Source organism: Arvicola amphibius, chromosome 17 (genome assembly GCF_903992535.2).
Source record: "Arvicola amphibius chromosome 17, mArvAmp1.2, whole genome shotgun sequence".
In the NCBI taxonomy this organism is placed as follows: Eukaryota; Metazoa; Chordata; class Mammalia; order Rodentia; family Cricetidae; genus Arvicola; species Arvicola amphibius.
This window is the reverse complement of record NC_052063.2, coordinates 5,999,907-6,012,000: the sequence shown is the minus strand read 5'-3', so window position 1 is coordinate 6,012,000 and position 12,094 is coordinate 5,999,907. Positions and strand designations below refer to the sequence as shown.

The 12,094-nt window shown below is 45.7% G+C and overlaps 1 protein-coding gene across 2 annotated transcripts in view; it reads left to right on the top strand.

The window, feature by feature from the left end:
* Positions 1 to 1,136: 1,136 nt before the first annotated feature.
* The window catches only part of Slc17a8 (solute carrier family 17 member 8), a 54,059-nt gene continuing 43,101 nt past the window's right edge, over positions 1,137 to 12,094 (top strand). The window contains exon 1 of one of the 2 annotated variants that reach the window (XM_038314883.2): positions 1,137 to 1,243. Coding sequence is in view for 1 of the 2 variants with exons in the window: in XM_038314882.1 (XP_038170810.1) it covers positions 10,924 to 11,024 (101 nt within the window). In the remaining variant the exon portion in view is untranslated. Of the gene's footprint in view, positions 1,244 to 10,923; positions 11,025 to 12,094 lie in introns of those variants that run through there. The other variant, XM_038314882.1, reaches the window with a different exon arrangement.

Sequence of the window (12,094 nt, the reverse complement as noted above, 5' to 3'; positions counted from 1 at the left end):
TCCTTCGTTCGTTCATGGTATACACACACACTAGCAAAAGGCATGGATTAGTATCTGCGTGTTGTATATTGAAACTTGCCCTTTGAGAAGTTCTGAGTTGGGCATGGTGGCTCAGGAATGCAGCCCCAGCATTTGGGAGGCCGAGACCGGTAGATGACTGTGTATGCATTGGCGGCCAGCCTGGGCAGTGGGATGATGCGCACCTCTAAGGAAGAACAATTTTGAAATTGTTTGAAATGTGCTGATGATAGTGAAAATAAGGTTGGGCTGCTTGAACTCTATTTGATGCTTTCAACACCACCGCTACCGCCACCGCCACCCGGCTCCTTTTTTAGTATGTCCCTTTGTGCAGTGGCTGTCTGACGTTTCTGAAAAGGCGCAGTGTCTGGAATTCGGACAAGATTCGGATAAGAATCAACAGCGATACAAGTTTAATGCTACCTATGCCTCTTAGCCTGCCGGCCTTTCTAGCTGCAGCGATGAAGCATTACCAAAGTGACGCATGCAGAAGGCATGCTAAAAGCATGCAATGCATGGACTTTGGAGCCAGACAAAGGTGTATTTGCATACCTTTGGTTTTTGTTTGTTTTTTGTTTTTTAAATTACGCCAGTTACTTGTTTGTTCATGAGTTGAAACAGCCAAAATTGTGCAAAACAAAACAACAACAAAAATCCCTTCTCTTTGCGTTCACTTATGTGGAGACAGATTCGCTGCCTTGACCTTCCCCATCAGCCGCTCGGGTTCTGGGGTTGCAGCTTCCAGCATCAAGCCCGGTTCCTCAAGGTCATTTTTGTAAATAGAGGGAAATGTTCCCATGGCGACAGGTACCCTCCCAAGACTGCTCCCATCTGAGGAGTTACCGGCTGTTTTGGGTTCAGCGATTATGGTTCTCTGACTGACATTCTATCAGCATCAATACACACACCAGAGAGCAATCTTCAAGATCTCAGTTTTTGAGAGGTCTATGAATAGGCTCAAAGTTAAGTACCCACTTCTCTAGGAATTCTGAACTAAACCCACTTGAGCCCTCTGTGCCTGGGTGGCTGAGTTTGGACCATGGCTGTCACCTTGATCACATTTGAACCGTATTATGAAATCAGTACCGGTGCTGGGAAGGACTGACTTACTCTAACATGGAATAGCTGCTGTGAGTTTATGAAGGACAGATGCTAGGCTTCAGGTCACAGGTAGCGACGATTGGTTTAATGGTCGACTTGATACAACTTCAGATCATCCTAGCTGGTGAGTCTCAGTGAAGGATTGTCTACATTTAATTGGCCTATGGGCACGTTAGGGGTGTCTTAAGTCAATGGCCTGGGAGGACTCAACCCACTGTGGGGAGCATCATCCCTTTGGCAGGGAATTCTGGATGGTGTTAAAGAGAGAAATTGAGCAGAAGCAAGGAAGGAAGTATTTGTTTCTTTCTGCCCCTGATTGTGGATGTGTCTAGCTGTTTTCAAGTTCCCCTTAGCTTCCCCTCAATGATAACTATTACCTGCAACTGTAAGGTGAACAGACCCCTCTCTGTCCCTTGCTTTTGCCAGAGTATTTTATCATGGGAACCGCAGAGAAACCGGAGCATGAGTAAATGTGCTTTTAGCTGGCTGCTCTGTTCTTTGGTGTAGGAGGTCCTTCTGTTTATGTGCTGCTTTCATTGGTTAATGAATAATGAACCTTAGAATCTTCAAATAGCAAATGAGGTATGGATGGCAGAAGGGGACAGCCAAATTGTCAGGGTACTGCACCAAACACACAGGGTGTCTCAAACGACAGGGTGTAGGGCTCACAGTCTGGCTGCAACTGTGTGTGTGTGTGTGTGTGTGTGTGTGTGTGTAATCCTCCTTAGCTGTGATTTCCTTTTTATATCAATATTTTAAATTATGTATATCTGTGTGTGCCTGGGTGTGTTTGTACACATGTGTGCAGGTGCTGTTGGAGGCCAGAGGAATATGTCAGATCCTCTGGAACTGAAGTGTAGGTGGCTATAAGCCAGCACTGTGGGTGCTGGGAACCAAGCTTAGGTCCCCCATAAGCAGTATGCTCTCTCAACCACGGAGCTACATCTCCAGTCCGTGGTTTACTGTCTTAAAAACAGAGTCACAGAACGCTCATGGACACTCCTGCCTTGGAATTAGAGCAAACATTTACTCGAAATGAGTTTAAACATGTTTGTTTCATAAAGCAGGGAGAGTTTTCTTGTGTAAATCGAGGGTTACACCTCCCAAGCACAAGCCGCGTGATGGTGTGTGTGTGAAGTCCCTGCCGTGTGCCCTAGATACAGCTTCCTCACAATGGATGTACACCTTCAGACTGCTGCCATGAAGAATAAATGTGCCATTGAGCTCAAGGCGAATGCATTCATTCTTCAAAGACTAAGCCTCCAAGGTATGACAGACTTGGACCTGTCAGAATCTTGGGGCACGAATATGAGCAGGCAGTGGCCTTGGCCTCAGGTTTGCCCTGCTGAGTAAGCAGTCTGGGATCTGCCACATAGGCTGTGGCTGGGAGCCAGGGAGCCAGCACTGGGTCGGCCTAGGGAAGCTCTTCAAGAGCAAGCAGGGCCTGATCCCAGTATATGGAGCCTTCTTAGAAGGGTTTCTGTGCTAGCAGACGGTTACCAAGGAATCAGATTAAGCTGGAAATATTGGGGATGGGATTCGTCTAGATAATTCCCAGAGTCCTCCTGAAATCGGAGGTCATGTTAATATTGCTTAATACTGCTATCTTTAAACACAGACTATGTATTCTATGTATAATCCTTCTGCCTCAGCCTCCTCAAGTGTTGAGGCTGCTGTATTGGTCAACCGAATAACTTTTGTTTAACATTATAGCCCAGGTTGGTCTTAAAATCCTAACAGGTCCCCTTGCTTCCATCTCTCAAATGCTGGGATAATAAGCATGAACCATGACACCTGGCTTCAAACAATTTTTCTGTGTGTGTATTGTGTGTGTGTAGCGTGCATCTGTATATATGTGGGTATGTATAGATGCCAGAGGATGTTGCGTGTCTTCCTCAATCACTCCACCTTACATACTGAGGCAGTATATCTCACTTTAGAGAGCTTGCTCGAGAGTTATCCTGTCTCCAGGGTGCAGGGTTCACAGGTGGCCACCATGCCCTCTGGGTGTCAGAACTCCGGTCCCCATGCTTGTGTGGCAAGCACCTGTATCAGCTGACCCATTGCCGCAGCTCTCTCCTAGTAACTTTCGATGATAAAGGAGAAGTGGAATTAATGTTAGCTTAAAAGATTTTGTATTTATGGGGCTGGAGAGATGGCTCAGAGGTTAAGAGCATTGCCTGTTCTTCCAAAGGTCCTGAGTTCAATTCCCAGCAACTACATGGTGGCTCACAACCATCTGTAATGGGGTCTGGTGCCCTCTTCTGGCCTGCAGGTATACACACAGACAGAATATTGTATACATAATAAATAAATAAATAAAAAAGATTTTGTATTTAGGCAACAACAAAGCAAATAACAAAATAAATAATTGACAGTGTTATTTGTAGCTAACCATCGGTAATCTGAGTATGTTGGAAGTTGAAGAATTCACAGGAATTTGGTGTGTATGTAGAATAAATAACATTATTTGAAGACAGTGGCTGATTTCTGCGAGGGGTGAAGTTTGCTATGAATGAATCTGTCTTATTTACAAACCCCCAGAAGATGTCACTGTTTCCCAAATGGTCATCATTTTAGCCTCTTCTAGGTGCATTCTTGGGACAGAAATAGGCAGGGGAAAACCTTGTCAGGGATGTTTCACTTGTGGTGAGAAGAGCAGGACCTCAAGAGGAAGGCAACTCAATGAAATAGTCTGGTCACTCAAGGTTCTGCCTGCACCACAGTCATGGCAACGGCAGGTCAGGGAGCTGGCTTAGCCAGTGAAGGTGCCTGATCCCGGGCATTCACAGGAGAAAAGGAGAAACCCAACTTGGGCATGTTGTTTTCTAATGCTCATGGTGTCTGTCAGTCTCTCTCACACACACAAACAAATACTAAATTGAAAAGAGAAGGTGCTAAAATAGTCCCATATACCTTGTAATATTGACTTTTTCTAGCATTTAGGTTTGGATTATTATGAAACAACTGAATTCACCAACTTTACTAGATTTTATCATTTATTTTGATTTTGAATGCCACCTAAGTATCTCTGACATTTTAAGAGTCGTTCTTTATGGAGCATAAAGCAAAGCCAGTTTTTTTCTATGGTGTAACCATCACCTGGTGAAAGGAACCAAAATCTTCCCATTTCCTCAGGGGGGCAGGGAGGGGCTCAGCATATTTCTCAAAGCCACCCGGAAGACCCCCCCAAGAATAAATCGAGCCTCAGTTCTGGACAGTCAGGTTTGCAAGTCCTTATTGGCTCCTATGACAAATAGCAAAAGTAACCAACTAATAAACGGGACTGTCTAATTTGGCTTCTGATTTTGGATGCATTAGTTAGTGTTCAATGGACCCTTCTCCTTTGGCTTCTGATGGCATGTTATGGTGAGTGTATGTACCCAGTCCGCATCTTTTACCTTTTGGCTGGGAAACAAAGGAAAAGAGGAAAGGATTGGGGTTCCACTGTAAGACCTCCCATTTGGCCCCGCCTCCTCAAGGACCTGGTGACACCAAGCTGAGGAGGAAGCCTTTATTTGCCACATGCACGTTTTGGGTTGTGGGGGAGGAAAGTGTTTATTCAATCTTACATTTCTAGGACACATTTCATCACTGGGGGAAGTCAGGGCAGAACTCCAGGCAGAAACCCAGGAGCAGGAACTGAAGCAGAGAGGTAGAGAAAGGCTTTTTACTGGCTTGCTGTGGGGTTCTCTGTTTGGCTGGCTTCGTTTTCAACTTTCAGCAGAAATGTTAGTATCCTACGGCAAGAAAAAGAGACGAAGTGGAATCAGTAGCGTAAGTACGTGACGTAGAATGCACACAAACAATTTTGAAAGAGAATAAGTTAAAAATTAAGTCCCGTGTGTCACAATGAATGGAAAGTGGTGGAACAAAGGTACAACTCTTTAAGTATTGAACTATAGCAAGAAAGACAGCCTGTAGCTCACTGAAATCCAATATAACTTGTAAAATTTTCATACATTGCTGGGTGGTGGTGGTGGTGACACATGCCCTTAGCCCCAGCACTTGGGAGGTAGAGGCAGGTTGGTTCCCGTGAGTTTGAGGCTAGCCTGGTCTACATAGTGAGACCCTGCCTCAAAAATTAAAACCAAAAAATTCATATGAATTGTATTTTCCTTCAGATTGAACTCTAACATATATATAGTCATAGCCATACACGGACTAAGCTTTTCTACATCTTTTCTAGCAATAAGTGTTAATGATGCAGAAGCTTGTAAGAGAAATATTTTCCTGTAATGTTTATAAAGTTATAAAACCTGCTAAAGTTTTGCAAATTCTGTCAACACCATCCAGTGCTTCATTTTAATTAGGTCTATTTTAAATATCTCTATTTTTTGAGGCTATAATTTAACTACGACATTTTTGAGGGCCCTTTAGATCCAAGCTAGAATGCGGCCACATATCTAACAACAGCTCTGGCACGGAGTTAGGAGACAGGCTCTAAAGCCAGGCTTCTTATCCCACCAGGTACATTTCTTAGCGGTGTGAGCTTCAGCGGGTCTATTTAACCCCTCTGTGACTCAGTTCTCTCATTGTGTGTCACCTAAAAATAGAAGCTACTCAGGGTCATTGTGGGGATTAAGGGAGCCAGCGGATAGTAAATGCTTGAAGCCTAGCACCTGGGAAATGCCCCCCAAATCACAGTAATTAATGCCACCGGCCATCCACAGCACCAACAGACTCATGCCCAGTGCTTTCTGCAGAAACGGCTGGTGCCCTCAGCAGCCACGGACCCTCGGAGACTCAAGTGGTCTTTGCTGAGTTCTGCTCCCAGCGCAGGAGGTACTCTGAGACTGTTTGGGAGTTGGAGGATGAATTAGTAGCTCTGCTTGGGGATGCTTTCTGTGGAAGAGACTGCTTCTCATAGTTTATTGACTTGTATCATTTTCTTTGAGCACATGAGTGATCTTTGAGGGGATGGGGGTAGAAGGACTAGACATGTGGTTTCCTGGGGCCTCAGGGTTCTGTATCGTGTGCAGGGTTTCATTGCCGAGGTTGGCAGCAAGAAAATATCCCTTTAAGAGCGCAGGGCTGGGCAGGTGTGTGTGTTTGTGTGTGTGTGTGTGTGTGTGTGTGTGTGTGTGTGAACTGAAAAGCTGTTCCTTAAGCTCATATGAAAACTATGTAGAATGAACCAAAGGAGTTTTTTAAAAGAGCAAAGTTGAAGGATTTCATTTTTCTCATCCAGAGCTTATAAAGCTACAGCCAAGTGAGATTCTGATGGGTTAAGCAGGTATATAGATTGATAGAACAAGATTCAGAGTCCAGAGACCTTCATGGTTTTGTTCAAAATAAAAGTGCCAATGCAATTCACTGGCAAAGCAAAGATAGCTTTTCCAGGCTGAGGGGATTGCTCAGCCACTAAAACATTTACTTTTAAGGATGAGCACCTGAATTCAGTCTTCAGAAACCATGTGTAAACACCCAGCCTGGGGGCACGCACTTGTAATCCCGGTGAGGCGGTGGGGCAGGAGGGCATGCTGGCTGGCTAGTCTAGCCTACTGGGCGAACTCCTGACCACTGAGAAATCCTACCGCAGAGGAGGTGGAGGGCGTCGTGAGGATGACATGAAGCTAGTTTCCGTGTGCACATGCGTGTTCATGTGTATTTGCGCGCGAGGATGCACACACCTTAAACAAAAGAAAGAATAGTATTTCTCACAAAAGACACTAAAACAATTGAATTTTCACAAGATGGATTTGAATATTTGTCTTACAGCACGCATAAAGATAAACTCACCATGGGCCACAGACTTAAACTTAAGTGCTGAGACGAAGAATCCCTTAGTATAAAAGACAGGAGAAAACCCGCAAGGCTTCAGAACAGCTTAAGCAAAGTTCATAAAGAAAAAAAAAAAAACTGGGTCAGTTTTTTTTTTTTGTTTGTTTTGTTTTTTTTGGCTTTTTCGAGACAGGGTTTCTCTGCAGCTTTGGAGCCTGTCCTGGAACTAGCTCTTGTAGACCAGGCTGGTCTCGAACTCACAGAGATCCGCCTGCCTCTGCCTCCCGAGTGCTGGGATTAAAGGCGTGCGCCACCGCCGCCCGGCTACTGGGTCAGTTTTTAACCTCATCAAAACACAAAAGATCTGACCTTCAACACGTAGAAGGAAGAAAGCGAGGAGACAAAGAGACCGGGGAAACATTTCCGAAACTGACAAAGAACCTGTGCCCAGAACACATACCCATGGCATCATTAATCACCAGGCAAAACCCACTTAAAATATGCAAAGTGTCTGAATAGCAATTTTGCGCCCTCCTCCCCCGCTGCCACCGCACACACAAAGCGATGCCAATGGTTCCTAAACACATGGAAAGATGTCACCAGTCATAATGCAGATCAAAAGCACAGTGGCATGCGTTATACCCCCTACAATGGCTACGCTGGAAAAAGCCAGCAAGTCTTGGCATGGATATGGAGGAATGGGAAACAATGTGTGTGCTAGAGGGACTGTCAAATACTGCAGCCGCTTCAAAAATCGTCGGGCAGTTCCTTCAGAAGAGAAGCGCACATTTTCATATCACCTGCTATAAGCATTTACCCAAGAGAAGTAGAAACAGAAAGTCGCACACAAATGCTCATGGTAGTTGCCCTCATGACAATCAAAATAAAAATAGTGAAATGTGCATCAATAAATCAGTGGAAGGACAATGTGTGGTGCATCCACACAATGACATGCATTGACATATGCAGTGTATCCACCCAATGACATGCCATTGACATATGCAGTGCATCCACCCAATGACATGCCATTGACATATGCAGTGCATCCACCCAATGACATGCCATTGACATATGCAGTGCATCCACCCAATGACATGCCATTGACATATGCGGTGCATCCACCCAATGACATGCATTGACATATGCAGTGCATCCACCCAATGACATGCATTGACATATGCAGTGCATCCACACAATGACATGCCATTGACATATGCAGTGCATCCACACAATGACATGCATTGACATATGTAGTGCATCCACCCAATGACATGCCATTGACATATGCAGTGCATCCACACAATGACATGCCATTGACATATGCAGTGCATCCACACAATGACATGCCATTGACATATGCAGTGCATCCACACAATGACATGCCATTGACATATGCAGTGCATCCACACAATGACATGCCATTGACATATGCAGTGCATCCACACAATGACATGCCATTGACATATGCAGTGCATCCACACAATGACATGCATTGACATATGCAGTGTATCCACACAATGACATGCCATTGACATATGCAGTGCATCCACCCAATGACATGCATCGACATATGCAGTGTATCCACCCAATGACATGCCATTGACATATGCAGTGCATCCACCCAATGACATGCATCGACATATGCAGTGCAGCCACACAATGACATGCCATTGACATATGCAGTGCATCCACACAATGACATGCATTGACATATGCAGTGCAGCCACACAATGACATGCCATTGACATATGCAGTGCAGCCACACAATGACATGCCATTGACATATGCAGTGCATCCACACAATGACATGCCATTGACATATGCAGTGCAAGCACACAATGACATGCCATTGACATATGCAGTGTATCCACACAATGACATGCCATTGACATATGCAGTGCATCCACACAATGACATGCCATTGACATATGCAGTGTATCCACACAATGACATGCCATTGACATATGCAGTGCATCCACACAATGACATGCATCGACATATGCAGTGCATCCACCCAATGACATGCATCGACATATGCAGTGTATCCACACAATGACATGCCATTGACATATGCAGTGCATCCACCCAATGACATGCCATTGACATATGCAGTGCATCCACACAATGACATGCATTGACATATGCAGTGCATCCACACAATGAGATGTCAGTAATAGTGAAAAGGAACTGATACATGCTATGAGTTGGATATCTCTCATACTGAAAGAAGCCAACCACAAGAGACCAAACCACACACAATTCTATTAATAGGAAATGGCCAGAAAAGCCGGTCTACAGAAGCAGTGCATATATGGCTGCCAAGGGCCAGAAGGCGGTATGCGTGACGATTAACGGTGAGTATGAGAGCGCTTGGAGATTAACAGTGAGTATGTGGGATCTAAGCAGGCGACAGGAATATTCTCAAATGGCTTCATGGGGATGATCGTGCACGTTGGTAAATTTGACAAAGCCTCATTGTTCTGTCCACTTTGGGAGAAATCGACAATGTTCTTTGCAGATGCCAATAAACAGCTGTGTGATCTCAGGCACAGCTAACTTCTTCTTGCCTCAGTTTCCAGGCACTAAAATTGGGAAAAAGAAGAAGTCACTAAACATAAAGCCGCAGTAGGGCGATCGCTATGGTGTGCGGAGAGAGTGCGTAGCACAGCCTTGACTACAGGAAGAGCTCGGTAGGCGCTAGTTCTACTGAGCCCACTAAGACCCAGTGCTAACTTAACTCAATTCAGATCTGGAGAAGGGTTTGGACTGCACTGTGTAGAGAACACGTCTGGCCTTGTGGGAACAGTTCCTGGGATCCTGAGGGTCTAGATAGGAGCCTGATACCTCACAGCAATCTTGGGCTTGGAGTCTCAGGCTTCCAAGACAAGGCTGTCTCCTCAGGGCAGCTTTAGTCACGGAGACATCATCTTGAAGCCTGTAACGTGGAAGCAGCTGGCTATTTCCACAAAGGTCCAGCAGGTGCCTAGGTCATAGTCATTATCATCCAGGTCCAGGCAATTTGGTGGCATGGAAGAGGGCCAGCTCGCCCAGTCTAAAGGCTTTGGGAGTGATGCCTTGGTGAGACCGGAGCCTCTGGAAGCTGTGAAGATGAAGGGGCAAGGAAGGCTACCCAAGCACGGAGTATCTCTTGAAGAAAGTCCCAGAAGCAACAGGGAGCTTGCTGAGTTCGAGCGAGTGTTGCCGTGGAGAGCGGAGGGAAAGGAAACAAGGGGCAGTGTCCCCGGAGCAGTTTCGAGTGCCGCGCAGGTGGTAGGACAAGCTCAGGTGCCCTTGCTTAGTCCTAAAGGCGCCAGAGTGTCATCCTTCCTGGATGCGGTGGCCTAGAGTAGGCGTTCAACCTAAAGTGCACAACATCCAGGCTTGTGCCCCTCTGAAAAACTGCCTCCCTGCTACTCGGAAGGGAATAAAGGGCACGAAGCGGTGGCCGAGAGCCCGTGCGTGGGGCTGGACCTCAGGAAAGGAGAGGACTTGTAAATGTTTCATAGACTTCCCTCTGGGCTTCTGCCCTGGCCTGGAGCCCATTAATAAGCCCAGGCTGCAGAGGGGCAGGTGCTGTCTTGGTTTCTATAGTATCACCCCGGGGAGGAAGCTGACAGCACCACCACCAGCCAGCTGAGGGAGGCAGGAGGGGCTGGGGCTGGCCTCCAATGCTGCTGCTGCCGCCGCTCTCAGGACCCCCTGTGCACTGGAGCACGCTTTAACTTCTCCAGCAGCAACCAGAGAGGCAGGCTGTGCTCAGTCTGAGCGTGGCTGCCCGAGACAGCGGCCACAGGCTGCGTGCTGTTCAGCCTGTAGCTGGTGCAAGGGGCTGGATTCCGAACCAGCAGCCCCTCAGCCTTGTTTATTCTGGAGCAAGAAGAGAGGGTTTTCTCTTCTCGGAACACCTGGACTGGTCTTCGCCTTATTTTTGATTTTTAAGTAGCTTCTCCCCCCATGAGAACTGAATTTTGGGTGTTCCTCAAGGGCAAACACAGTGCCCCCGAGCTGGAGATGAGAAAGGACGAGAGTTCCTGAGGCTGCCTGCCAAGGGCTCAGAGGTGCCCCCCCCCACCATTCAAAATGCCATTTAAAGCATTTGATACCTTCAAAGAAAAAATTCTGAAACCTGGGAAGGAAGGAGTGAAGAATGCCGTGGGAGATTCGCTGGGGATCTTACAAAGGTAAACTCTAAACTCAAACTTGAGGTTTATTTCTGAGTACCAACGTCTAACATATTTTGAATCGTGTTGATAAAACTGCATTTTAATGGGAAGGGGGGTGGGTCAGATTAGATGGTTTCTGGAGTTTCTTCTAGAGCCAAGGCTGTGCTTGGAGACAAAAAGATGCATCGGAAAGCCCCAGGTCTTGCCTAGCATGCACAAGTCCCGGGGTTCAAACCTCAACTCTGGGATGCAGGTGGGAGTGTTAACAAGTTAGAGAAAGGCTCTGTTTATCTGCACTCTGTGTGTCTGTAGAGACTGGCACTCACAGCTGGTGGTATTATCCACGGTGTGCTTGTCATCAAACCAAACAGAAACTTTGGAGGCAGTATTTCATGTTAATTCAGTAGTCATGAGAGAGTCTGCCTGGAGCTGAGATAACGTGAGATGTTCACCTATTGTAGTCAAATACTTTCAGTAAATGTTTCTCTTTCTTCTAGGCTTAAACACAAAATACACAATACAGAATCTGTAAAAATGACTCTTTGTGACATTCTCAAAAAGGTTGGGATGGCAACTTAAAACATTAGGCAGAAAATTGTAGGTATGGGCAGCGGGAAAATTCAAAGGCTGTCAGTGAATTCAAAGAGGTTTTAGTCTGTGTCCCCAATAAATATTTTAATGTAAGTTATACTCCTAATAGCAGGAGAGTTTGCTGTGTATGATAAGAACTGGTATCATGTTTTAATTTGTCCATGCTTTAGGCAACAGGGAAAGTCTTCTCAGGTTTTGTGGATGAGTTAATCAGTAGTCCTTGTGTGTGCAGTAATTTATTTTATTTCCTGATATAGGAAATGGGGATAATAGCCTTGGCATACTTTTTGTGTGTTTGAATAATTACTTCTAACCCTCGTGTGAAAAATGTGATTTGGCTTCTTCCTTGAACATAAATGTCAAAGCTTTAGAGCTTAAAAAGACCGCATCTAGGTAACCTGGATGAGGTCTCACGTTCTTCTTCTCTCTCATACGTTATACCATACGTTCCTCTTGGTGCTGAGTTTGTCGCTACGGATCAGGGTTCATCCCAGAAT